Below are 12,715 nucleotides of genomic sequence, written 5' to 3'. Positions count from 1 at the left end.
AAAATTAAGTAATAAGTATTAAGTCAATAACTTAAGTATAATTTAATTTAAAGTCAACTTAAATTATTAAGTAATGATTATTAAGTTTTACTAAGCACCACCTTAAGATTTGATAATTATAACTTTAAAATAAATATTAATTTTACATTTTATTTCACTTAAAAATTTATTTTATGTAGTTTCAAAAATTAAAAAATAAAATAAAATTCTAAACATTTTCAATATGGGAATTACAAAATTTCAATTTTGGGCTAGACTAGACTTATCCAAGCCATAAAATGCTGAAAATATTGGAAAAGTAGGAATTGTGGGGTGGTTTTTGAAGTAAACAAACTCTAAATTTATAGAAGCCTCCCTACTCTTTTCACTATTCTTCAAGTAGAGCTCTGGATTAGGGCTCCAAACGAAGAAGAAGAAGTTGCAGTGCTCTTCCATGGCGGCAACGGGTACATCTGTTCTCTCTAAAAATTTCAGTTTCGAAAGCTTTGAACTTTGAATGCCTATATGGGTTTTGTGCAACTGAATCCAAATTTTGAATGAATTATGTGATTTTTTTTAGTGGGATTGATTGCTGTGGATGGGCAATGACTGTTGTCTTTTCGTTGGATTTTTTTTATTTGGATGAAAAATTCAAGTTTTTCGGTTTTAAACTTCGACTATCCATATGGGGTTTTTCATAACTAAATCAAAATTTGAATGAATTGTGTGATTTTTCTTTCTTCAATTGGATGGGCTCTTGTCGATGAGCATTGCCCTTGTTTGTTTTTAGTGTGATTTTTGTGTGTTTTTAGTTGAAATATTTGAACATTTACGTTTAGAGTTTGAATGCCTATGAGGGTTTTACACTTATGAATCGAAATTTGAATGAGCTGTAAAATTTTCTGAGTTTGATTCACTGTTGTTATGAACAAAGGCCATTTTCTTTTCTTTCAGTGCTATTCTTTTTGGTTGTTTTTTATTTTTAGTTTACTCTTGACTTAAAATTTTGGACTTTGAGTATCTATACGAATTTTGCACAACTGAATCAAATTTTGAATTAATTATGTACTTCTTTTCAGTTTGAATAACTGTTGCTGATGATCACTATCTTTTGGTTTATCAGTGTGAATTTTTTTTTTTTTTTTTTTTGGCTGATAAGGTTTGAATTTCTCAATTTGGCTCTGGAAATTCCAGCTAAAAAAAAAAAAAAGGAAAACGGAAAAAAAATCCATTGTGAAATGGAAAAGTGATGCCTGAAGAGAATTTAGCCTCATAAACTCTAAATGCTGATATTGGCATCCATATAGGGCTGCTTGTTTTGATGAAGACTACCCTTTCCTTTTTGTGTAATTTTTAATGTTCTTGTGATGTGTTATTGGCTGAAGAATTCAACAATTTTCAGTTTGAACTTCAAATTCTTGCATCGCCGAAGTCTTTCACATTCCATAAATTTACAACCCTATATGAAAATCTGAATTGGAGTTGATGCAGTGTTTTTTTTTTATGAACACCACCATTTGCAATTTGAATTATTTTGGTTTGGACATTGAATTTGAGCACAAAAGCATTGGTGAAGTCTCTAACTTTTCATTGTTTTAAAAGTGTAAGAGTATTAATATGATCTGAATGAGGCATGGGCATGCAGAATTTTAAAAAAGGGAAAAAAAAACATAAAAAGAAAAAGAAAAAAAGAAAAAGTGTATGACTATTCTAACTGTATCCAGTCTCCTTGTTTGCTTCATCGTATGAGCAAGGTTGCACAACTTTGTTTGCAATGGGACATTTTACTCCAACAAGCAATGCACACGCATAAACACACGCTAGAGGTGGTGGCAACACATGCATGTGGTGCATTTGTATTTGCCAATGTGTGCATGATGCATTTGTGTATCCCAGTCTGTGCATGATGTATTTATGTTTGCCAGCACATACATGATGCATTTGTATTTGACAAAATTTATAACAATGGGAAAAAAAAAAAAGACGATCCAGGTCTTTTAGCCAGTTTGTTTATGATATTTTGTAAATATAAAGCAGTGATAATTTAGGAAAGTGTGGCCTCTTACTCTCTTTACTAGTGTGTATATGTAATATGGTTGTAAGGTGAAAAAGAGTGAGTGTGACCTCTTACCGTATTCCCTTTAAAATATTTTATGTATCTTTTTTTTTTTTTTCTTTGTAATGCTTTGTTCAAGCAAGATTTTAAATGTCCTTTCTACTGATAATGATAATTATGGGTTTTTTTTTTTTTTTTTCTCATCTTAAAACTTGCAATGTAGTTTATAATTTTTTTTTCTTTTTTTTTTAATCATCATTTTTCAGTTGGAGGTATTGTGGCATTAGGAAAGTTTGATGCCTTACACATCGGTCATCGCGAACTTGCAATTCAAGCATCAAGGGTTGGTGCTCCATTTCTATTGTCATTTGTTGGAATGGCTGAAGTTCTTGGTTGGGAACCTAGGTATGTATGCTTATTATCATTTCTCTCATCTTTTGTAAATGGTTGACTGCATTTGCCTCAACTGTTGCCTCAACTGTTGATTAATTCATAGCTTGTTTTGGTAACTTGATAGAGTTGAATAGAGGCCTTCCTAAAAATATAGGAACTCAATTTCTGAGTCACGTAAAAATATTTTTGAATCATTTTTGTTTTTAAAAATATGTTTGAATCTTTCCTTTGGGAGGTGGAACCTCTCAACCAACATGTAGAATTTATGGTTTTAGAGGCTTCCATAGGATTTTTTAGAAGGTACAAAGCAGCAAAAGTGAGCATCAGCATCTAACTATTTGCTTTGAGGGGAAGGAAGTGTCTTTCTTATTGAATTTGTAGATAGGATGAAGTTAGAATAAGTTGTCCTTGTGAGTGCTGGTTGCTATTTGGTTTTTAATTATTTCCTCTTCTTTTATTATTGGGTGTACATAGCAGAAGGATAAATGCCTTCAACTGATTATATAGATTGGGTGGGATTTGCCTAAGGATGGGAGTAGTTTTCTACGTTTTCACTTCTCTAGGCTATGGCTTGTGTTTCCATTATATACAACCCGTGCAATTTGGTTTGAAATTATCGATATAATAATAATAATAATAATAATAATAATAATAATAATCATCCAGGAACTTTACCATGTTAGGGTCCTCGGGGTTGCCAAACCTTAGGGTGATTGACCACTCCTGCCACAGCCAGCACTGGGGATTCCCAGTGGCAGGAATTGAATCAGAGACCGTGCGCCTCTTCTACACATCCTGATGCTTGCCCTTGCCACATCCATGAATTGAAATATTGAAGTTGTCAATATATTCTCTTTGCTTACTTGTCAAAAGAAAATGCCACATCAATTCATTGGTCCTTTGCATATTTCTTGTGTTGTATGGATCAGTCCATTTTGGTATTTTAACATACATCTTTAATTAGCCTATCAAGTAAAATTTTCTTCCCTTGTTGCACAAATGAACTGGTCTATATGGACCATGACCCTTGGAAGTTGAAGAGGAAAATAGCATTTCAACATGCATTTCTTGACATATGTTATGAACTCATGCAAATAGGTAATTTTATATAATTTAAACATTGCTTATGTGTTTTGTAAACCTACTGAAGGTTCACAGTAGTTGTTGTGAAGGGTTTCCTATGATCCACCAAGAAACCACCCACTTGTTATTCAAGAATTTGCAAAAGTTTCTATTTCTTGTTTGTTCTTATTACTCTGGTAAATCTAAAATGGTTGTCTTGGGAACTAAATCTGATTTGGCATCTTTTTAAAGAGTTTGTCCACTAACCCATTTCCATAAATTGCAATTCCCTTCCTCCTGAGTTGTGTTGGATCTTCAAGTTTGGAATATAGATGTTTACGCTAAAATAAATTATCTTTTATTACTTAAATTTATTACTCAAATGTGAACACAACTTGTTACCAGAAATAGTTGTTTATTTTTATTTTGTTGTGAATTTTCCCCCCTTTTTTTTCTTTTTAACAGGGCCCCAATTGTTGCCAAATGTGACAGAAAGAGGGTTCTTTCCTCTTGGGCTCCACTTTGTGGCAATATGACCCCACTAGAGTTCCCGATTGAATTTTCAAGTGTTCGACATCTCACTCCCCGACAATTTGTTGAGAAGTTATATAAGGAACTTGGAGTACGTGGAGTTGTGGCAGGTAGATCAAATCAAGATTTCTATTGTCATTTGTCCTAAATTCTTATTTTGTCAACTACTACATGATATATTGAGAATTTGACATAAATATTGGAATGGGTATTTTTGTCAGGTGAGAACTACAGATTTGGATATAAAGCTGCTGGTGATTCATCAGAGCTAGTGAGGCTCTGTGAGGAGTTTGGTATGGGGGCTTACATTATAAAACCGGTCATGGACAATAACCAAGATTCCAGAAATACAGCCTCAAGTAATTCAAAGGAGAGAGGACAGGTCTCATCCACACGTGTTCGCCATGCTCTTTCCATTGGTGACATGAAATATGTCTCAGAGCTTTTGGGCCGCCAACATCGTCTTATATTGACAGCACAGTACCAGGAAGCATTTACCAGCAGTAAACACAAAGTGTCAGCTCCAAAGTCATGCTTGTTAAATCTACCACCAAAGGATGGTTTGTATGAAAACTGTTCTCTTTTGATTGATGACGAGAACCCAGTGTCATGCAGAGTAGTCATTGATACGACACATATTCATTTGGAATTTGATGAGGTAGGTCCTTATAAGCACCTTACATCTCAAGGCCCCTGGCAGTTGGGTGTTGAATTTGGAGTTTGATTAATATTCATGAGGCCCCATTGTTTATCATTTTAAGTAGAGTAGTTCATGGATGAGAAGTTTCATCCATATCCTGAAATCTGCTGCACAGATCAATAGTATAGTCACTCATTGTACATTGAGATGGAATACTTGCTCTATTCTTTCAAAGAAATAAGGAAATTTGATTAGCCCAATCGGTTATTCATTGCATTATCATCTTTTCTGCTCAATTTTCTATGGTTTCTTGTGGACAACCCTCCTGGAATTCTAGGAACAAGCATTGAGTTGGAAGTCTACAGATTATTTGTAATTTTTCTTCCAGTTTGTCACTGCTTCTGTTTAATTCGGAAATGCTTTGGTTTCTTGTTTGTTTTTCCATTTCTTGGATCTGCTTATTATGAAAATAGATTTGGAAACAATTGTTGCAGGGAAAAGAAAATTGTTCCTGATTTCTTCCTTTTACTTTGACCTCTGTAGGTTTTAATAGGTTTTGTGCATTGCTTTTAAGTTTAAAATCAAAGTAAGTTTGCATTGCATACCTAACTATAAATAATACATGGTAATGTCTATCTGAGTGTTTGAATTTTTATTGAACTACTAACAAATGATTTTTTTTTTTCCTTTTTTTCATTTTTTCGGGTTTTGACATATCGTTAACTTTTAGCCTCGTATTTTATAGCATGGTTAACATTTTATTGCCTTAAAAAAATTATTTTATTTATTGGGAGACTATTCCAGATTTTTTTTATAACTTGTGAAAACATTAAGAATTTGAGTTCCCATGGGGTTTTGCAGGAGTTGCTGCCTTGAGTTGGATTTTAATGGGCCTTTTCCTGCCCAACTGCTAATGGGCTAGGCAGCCAGAGGTATGATTGGGCCAACCCAACACTTCTTTTAAGACCAAGTCCCCTTGGGCTAAGGCTAGAATTGTAGCTACCCAGGCTTAGGAGTTCAAAATACTTGAAAGAATTCAAAGTACTCTCATGTCGATGGTCTTGTGCTTAGGATTAAGCCTTTGGATGCGCTTTGAGTTTTGGAGGTAGAGCACCTTCTATCTTAGGGACTTCGAATTGATGGAATTCCACCATCACTACTTAACCATCCCAAGTCTTAGAGGAATGGAGAGGATTGTGAGTGCATTATCAAGAGTATTCTTCCATCATTGCTTAATCATTTTATTCGAAGAAATAAGTGCTTTCATGTCATTGCTCCTATGCTTAGGAGGGTCTTTTTCATTCATAATTGCACCTTTAGATGTAGAGTGTGTTTGACAGCGTTTTTACTCTAAGTGTTTTTAGTGGAATTGTTTTCTCTGAAAGTGTTTTTAAAAGAATCGCCTATTAAGATCTCGTTTAAGAGTGATTTTAGGAAGCGTTTCTAAATTTTTAGCATTTAAAATTTTTTTTATCATTTAAATGTTAGAAAGACTAAAAACGTTATCTAGAATCATTGTCAAATGCACTCTAAGTATTTTTTCAAAAAACACTACAAGTGATTTTTCAATATTATAAGTGATTTTTCATATTCTTAAAAAGGTTTCCTAAATTTTTCCAAATGTATAATTTATTTAAAAAAAAAAAATTAAGTTAAAAGTGCTTCCCAAATTTATTATCAAACAGACCTTTAGTAACAAGCTTGGACCCCCAAAGATTAAGAGAAAAAAAAAAAGCTCAAAAAGAGGTAGAAATGATCTAAAAAACACAAAATGTGATCAACCGGTCGACTAATTGCCTCAACCAGTTGAACCACTTGACCTTGATCGGTTTGACCCCAAAATAGTCTTAAGTCAAGTGAAAAGGTCCCAAACGGGCTCCTATCATGTTGAAACTTTGAGAGAACCTAGAGTGCTACTAAAGTCAAGTGATGGATCCGAAAACCTCCTCCAAAAGCTCTTCAAAAATAGCATAGGAGTTAATGCTAAAATTAAGTAATAAACGAACCATCAAGGAGCATGATGAATGACTAAACAGAACGCGATTCTATGCGTGTACTACATGAGAGTATAAGGGAGGGAGAACAAGCATGATGAATAAGTGTTATGAGTACAAAATGGAGGGTCTACAACTAGATCCATTAGAATCCAATTTTGAAGTTAACTTAACATCTTACTACAAAAAGTCAACTACACACTAGTACCCTATGTATATTACAATTAGGCATTAAGTACTCGATTTTGTGACCTACTATCCATTATATATAGTTTTCCCATGAATTGGTGTCCATAATCTAATAGGGTGAAAGCTATCAACCTCTCAAAATTACCTCTATCATCCTTGAGTTATAAATCATCTTATTATATGATCAACTTACATATAATAGTTCACAAAAAACTTATGTCAAGTTCCACTTAAGGAACTACTATGAACATAATTTACCTGAACATGTGCCCTTAGGGCCACACAAAGGGAAACACTATTTCAATCCCATGAGATCATGGTGCTTCTATTGAGAATACCTGTTATTACCGACTTCTTTTAACAGTGACTCAATTTATAGGGAATATATTATCACATTAGGATCTTACTTGTAGGTCAAAGTCATTGATAACTCTAACACAAGTTCAGTATTTTCTCAAGGTTGAGAGACAATACAATATAACAACATAACCTCAAATGCATTGTCTAAGTCTATGAACCAGCTATGAACAAATCATTAACTTGTAAGAAACCTATGATTTAAATCTTTCATACAACTCCTAATACACCAAAGTCATGCACAATCCAAGAAATGTTGGTCAAAATGCTCATTAGGTACAATGCATGGAGCAAGGATACATAAAAGTTCAATTGGAATATAATTAAATAAATGATAAATTCTAAATTTATTATATAATTTCATGTTTTTAAGGGTTTTATCCTAACAGTCAGGTCTTTGAAAGACCAACTCTTTAAAAGATTAATGAAGTCTCAAACATAAAACAAATAAGATTGATATAGATTTTCCTATGGGTAAAAGTAACTTTATTATAATTTGGGCTTGAGTTACTTAATCTAGCTCATTGGATCCTAATTAATTAATTAACCCTAACGGATTCTAATTAATTAATTAACCCAATAAAAATAATTAATCATAAAATTATGTGTAACCTTACACTTTTACCAAACACTTTTATGCACATAATGATTAATTTTTCATAAAGCCTCAAAATAAATAATCATAAGTTTTTGTTCCACCTTATGTTTTTAATAACATGACCTTATGTACACATAAAGTTAAATCTCTTATTTCTCTCAAGTTTTGTACCCAAAAAAAAAAAAAAAATGTAAGCTCAAGCAAGGACCGTTAGGACCCATAGAAAAATATTGCTCCCTTGTAATCTAATTCTAAAGTTTATTCAACACTTAATTAGAGAGAGCTAACTACATTCCAGTATCTTATGTCATTATATCAAGATAAGAAATGATTAAGTTCAATTTAATCAATTCCTTTGGTTCGTGACCTACTATCTACTACATGTAAACTCCCCATGAATTGATGTCGTAATCTAATGAGGTAAATGTTATCAATCTCTGGAGATTATCTTTCTAATCATTGAGTTTCAAATCATCCTATTATATGATCAAATTCTATATTTTGATTCACAAAGAGCATATGTCAAATTCCATTAAAAAAAATTATTGGAATGCCACAAATTTCATGATTAGAAGTCTTAGGAGCACCCAAAGGGACATACTATCTCAAATCCATGAAATATCATGGTACTTTTATTGAGAATACTTGTTGTCACATGCCTTAATTAATAGTGACACAATTCATAAGGAATATATGATCACATTAGGATCTTACTTAGAGGTAAAAGCCACTGGAGACCTTAACATTAGTTTAATATTCTCTCAAAGTTGAGAGTTCATTCAACATAGTAGCTTCACCTTAGATCATGTCTAATGTGCAACCATACATATTAATGCACTCAACATGGGAAACCCATTCTGATGACTAAGACAAGTTATTCTTCCAATTATGAGGTAGTGTACTATCACCTTAGATTGATTGCCTAAGTCAATGAACTAGTTGTGAACTACTCATCAACTTGCAAGAAACTCATGACTTTGATCTCTTATGCAACTCCTATTGCACCAAAGTCATGTATAATGCAAATGACATATACCAAAATGCTCAAATAAATTTTAATGTAATTAATGGATAGAAAAGTGGAAACTAACTTTGTTACACCGGATCTTTCTTGTAAGGACTCTATCCCAATAAAAACTAATTGTACTTTAAAGGAATCTTAGTTTGAAGCATCTTTGCACAATGGAGAAATCTTAGGGCTTTAGTGGAGCTTAAGGATTTTGAATGTAGACAAGATTGTGTGGATTCATGTTATATTTGGCATTTGCTTTTCTCTTCCTCTATTTTGGTGCATTTGTTATTAATTAATTGCATTATCTCACTCTTGCATTAAATTTGATATTTGGAAAAAAATAATTTAAAGACTATCATTCAATTCATCTTCACCTCGCTTAAATGATCACTTAGGTTTGCTAATTAGAAAAATCGCACAAACTTGTGTTTGGAGAAAATTCCATTATTATTGTGTTTGAGAGGAATTTCGATTAGCTTCTATGCTTAGAAGTGCACTTTTATAATTATCCTAAGTTTTAAAGAATTTGAGGAACTCAAAGTGCTATCATTTCATTACCCAGTGCTTAGAAGATCCTTACATCTAGAATTACACCTTTTTAAATCTACCCATACCCTCCTTAAGCACCTACCTAATCATCCTGAATAAAGTGTTCTCATATTGTTGCTCATATGCTAACAATGCACCTATAATTCTAGAAGGTAGAGTGTCTTTACTTCGGATTTTTGTACTAGTAGTGTTGTACACACAAATTTCATGAAGTCTTGCAAAACAAGCAAAACTTAGAAAAAATATGTGAACAAAACTTTGTATTAAAATTAACTATAGGGTACAATCTTTGTGATGATATTCTCTACAAAAGAATATTCCCACTAATTCAATCACTTTGATTAATGATCCAATAAACCACGATAAAAGTGTTTTATTTGTTTTAAAGATTAGTCAAAAGTCTAGAGTGGTTTTTTTTTCCAAATGAACTTATTGAATAGCGAAGAACATGTGTGTAGGCTTTCACACTTACAATGAGATTTTGTGAAACCTTTTTCTTTTTATGAAGCCTCTTTCTCAAATTTATAGGTGAAATTTGAGAATTAAATTTGAAATCTCCAAAATTTAGTTGCCTAATACAAAGAATATTTATTTTTTATTCTCCTTTCACTTCAATTTGAAGATTTGTTTCCTTTGTTTAGGAAATTTGCCAATAGGAAAATATTTATTTCTAATTCTACTTAACTTTGATTTTATTTTACAAGACTTAATTTTATAAGACTTGATTTTGTAGTCTTCCAAATTTCACCATGTGTCACTTTTTTATGACATAACATGTTTGATGTGTAGGACCTATCACTTGTCAAACCTAAATTTTGTTGAATTGGGAAGTTACAATTTTGAGGAATAATTTAATGGTAAATTAATTCACTAAAATTTTTTATGTCTAAAAATGTGTCCACTTCAAGATATCATGCATGTATTTTGTGCTATTACATAACATTAACTTTATTGGTTAAGTCGGTTCTCAACGGTTGGGTTTTTGAACCCTAATAGTTACCTATAGTGCATTAAATACATAACGACTAATGAATCACTTGAATCGGTTGCTTGACCAATATATTCTTCTTGCTTTGTTCCTCATTTCTCATAAAATTTATATTTAGTTGTTCCAATTCACCCACTCTCTTATCTTAATATTTAATCATCTTTCATATTAAGTTATTTCATCATTTATCCAACCATATATTCAACAAAAAAAACATGAGATACGATAAGTAATGAAATATATTATCTACCATTTTTTTACATCCATTATGCATAAGATATATTATTCCTAAACTAAAATATAGGATATACATATCTTATGTATCATAAATTTATTTTTTATATTACTTGTAAAAATAGAGTTTTTTTATTTTATAAAATAATATATATATATATATATATATATTGAATAATATATTATAAAATCTTTTACTCATAAATTTTAAATATTTTAATTATGAATATTAATAATAATTATTTATTTACTAAATTTTAAATTATTGAACAATTTCTAAATATCATTAAATAAAAGAGAAATTTCATATTTTTTTAAGCAAGAAACACAATATAATTTTTATTTTTAAAAAATATCAAATATTGAAAAATAATACATTTTCCATTTTATTTATTTTTGTTAATTTTATAAACTAAATTTAATCATTACATAACAAATTTTATCTAATTCCTTGCGATATAATATTTAGCGAATATTTTATCAAAGGATATCATTTATTATTAAAAATAATATTTTAAGACATATATCTTATCCATATCAAACTTACTCTTAATATTTTTAGATCATTTTCAATTCGCAACAACATTTTTACTAATGCAACATTTTACATTCCTAAACTACCCTCCCTTATTCCTTACCCCCTCTCTCCTCCCCAATCTCACGTCCCAATTGCACCTTTTTTTTTTCCCAACCCCCACCTCACATTTTAGAATTCTTTTTCTTTTATTTTTATTTTCCTTTTCATCTCTACCCACCCAAGCCCCCACTCCCACATAAAATTTTTTTTCTTTTCTTTTCATTTCATTTCTTTTATTTTTTTCACACTCAATTGTTTTTCATATTCTTCTTATATTTTAAAACAAAATAATTTCTTTAAATAATAAATTACAAAATGATTTTTTCACCAAAAGTATATTATGTAAAATGATTTTATTATATTCAATGTTTTAATGTGAAATTCATAACTCAATTTTTTTAAATAAAAATTATTATTAAAATTTTAAAATAAACAATATTTAATTGGAATGGTTTTTAAAAAAATATATTTTTTATTGTGATAAATTTGATTTTTTTGTGACCGAAACAAAAATATTGCATATAGCTAGAGATTGATTAAAAATATGAGTAATGTAATAATTATTTGTATATGTGAAGTTAAGACTCATAAAACAAAGTATGTAATCAAGAGCCTAAAAAATGTCAAAACATAGTGGGACTTAAATCTTAGACTTTTGGGCCAAAATGACCCATTTTTTAAACTTAACGTTGAAAACGGGCTCATTTCCAAACTATTATTCAAAATGGCCCTTTGAAGCCACATCAGCCCATAAATCAATATTTTATACTGTTTTTACTTTACCATTTCCATCCTTGTGCTCTGTTCTCTCCTATGTTGCTGTTATCTCTTCTATGTGATTTTTTTTCTAAACCTTAGCCCCACCAGTGGGCCACTAAAAAAGACGGTGGAGCTACAAAGCATAAAGTTTAAGGTGAGTCCTAATCTTCTTTTTGGCTTATATAAAGTTTTTGGCACTTTCCAATTTTTTTTCCCATCTCAAAATCTCGGTTTTTAGAATTTTTTTTTTCTATTATTGTGAATGATTGATTAGGGAGTGTGGTTACGGTGAATTAATGACTGTTAGTATCAGATTTTAGGGCAGTCGTTGGGGAGGATAAGGCTTGTGGTGTCGGCATTGAGGAGCTACTCAGTCTACGGAAAAAGAAGTGAGATGGGTTGTGTTGATTGTGGCTATGTTGATTGTGTTTTGTTGCTCTGTTTGGTTGGTGAGAATTGGCTATAAGGAGAGTAAATTATTGTCACAAAAAACCGAGGCCCTCCCATTGCAGCTGTTGGGCTTAATTAAAATGAGTTTTTAATGTTATGAAAAATAGAACAAGAACAGGAAATGAGCATGAAAAAGATGGTTGTTGCTTAAAAAAATGGAGGTTTTGGGTTTGTTTTTTTTTGTATTTAAGTCCATGTTTGCAATAACCTTTTGTTTCAATAAGCAGCTGGCCACCAAAAAATTATCCAATTTCTATTTCAATAATTTAAAATTTGTATTATATTTTAAATATTCTTTTAGGTATCCCAGGATTAATATTTGGAAATAAAAAAATATTTGTTAGAAG

At 31.2% G+C, this 12,715-nt stretch overlaps 1 protein-coding gene across 2 annotated transcripts; it reads left to right on the top strand.

Moving 5' to 3' along the window:
- The first annotated feature begins 341 nt into the window (after positions 1–341).
- LOC117923391 (FAD synthetase 1, chloroplastic-like) lies at positions 342–4,937 on the top strand. Of its 2 annotated transcripts, none has more exons than XM_034841650.1 (4): positions 342–446; positions 2,302–2,440; positions 3,956–4,131; positions 4,243–4,937. In XM_034841650.1, the coding sequence occupies exons 1-4, from the start codon at positions 434–436 to the stop codon at positions 4,743–4,745; spliced, it is 831 nt and encodes a 276-aa protein (XP_034697541.1). In that variant the 5' UTR covers positions 342–433; the 3' UTR covers positions 4,746–4,937. The 2 variants fall into 2 exon arrangements, with proteins under 2 accessions (XP_034697541.1, XP_034697542.1); XM_034841651.1 differs by having other exon boundaries at positions 345–446; positions 2,305–2,440.
- Positions 4,938–12,715: the final 7,778 nt, after the last annotated feature.

This window comes from Vitis riparia, chromosome 10 (assembly GCF_004353265.1).
Source record: "Vitis riparia cultivar Riparia Gloire de Montpellier isolate 1030 chromosome 10, EGFV_Vit.rip_1.0, whole genome shotgun sequence".
NCBI lineage: Eukaryota > Viridiplantae > Streptophyta > Magnoliopsida > Vitales > Vitaceae > Vitis > Vitis riparia.
This window is presented reverse-complemented; position numbering and strand designations above follow the sequence as displayed.

Bases quoted from the DNA above. Each gene is read 5' to 3' on its own strand.
- LOC117923391 (XM_034841650.1), top strand. The intron at 2,441-3,955 runs GTATGTATGCTT...TCTTTTTAACAG, and splicing joins GTTCTTGGTTGGGAACCTAG to GGCCCCAATTGTTGCCAAAT. The intron at 4,132-4,242 runs GTAGATCAAATC...TATTTTTGTCAG, and splicing joins AGTACGTGGAGTTGTGGCAG to GTGAGAACTACAGATTTGGA.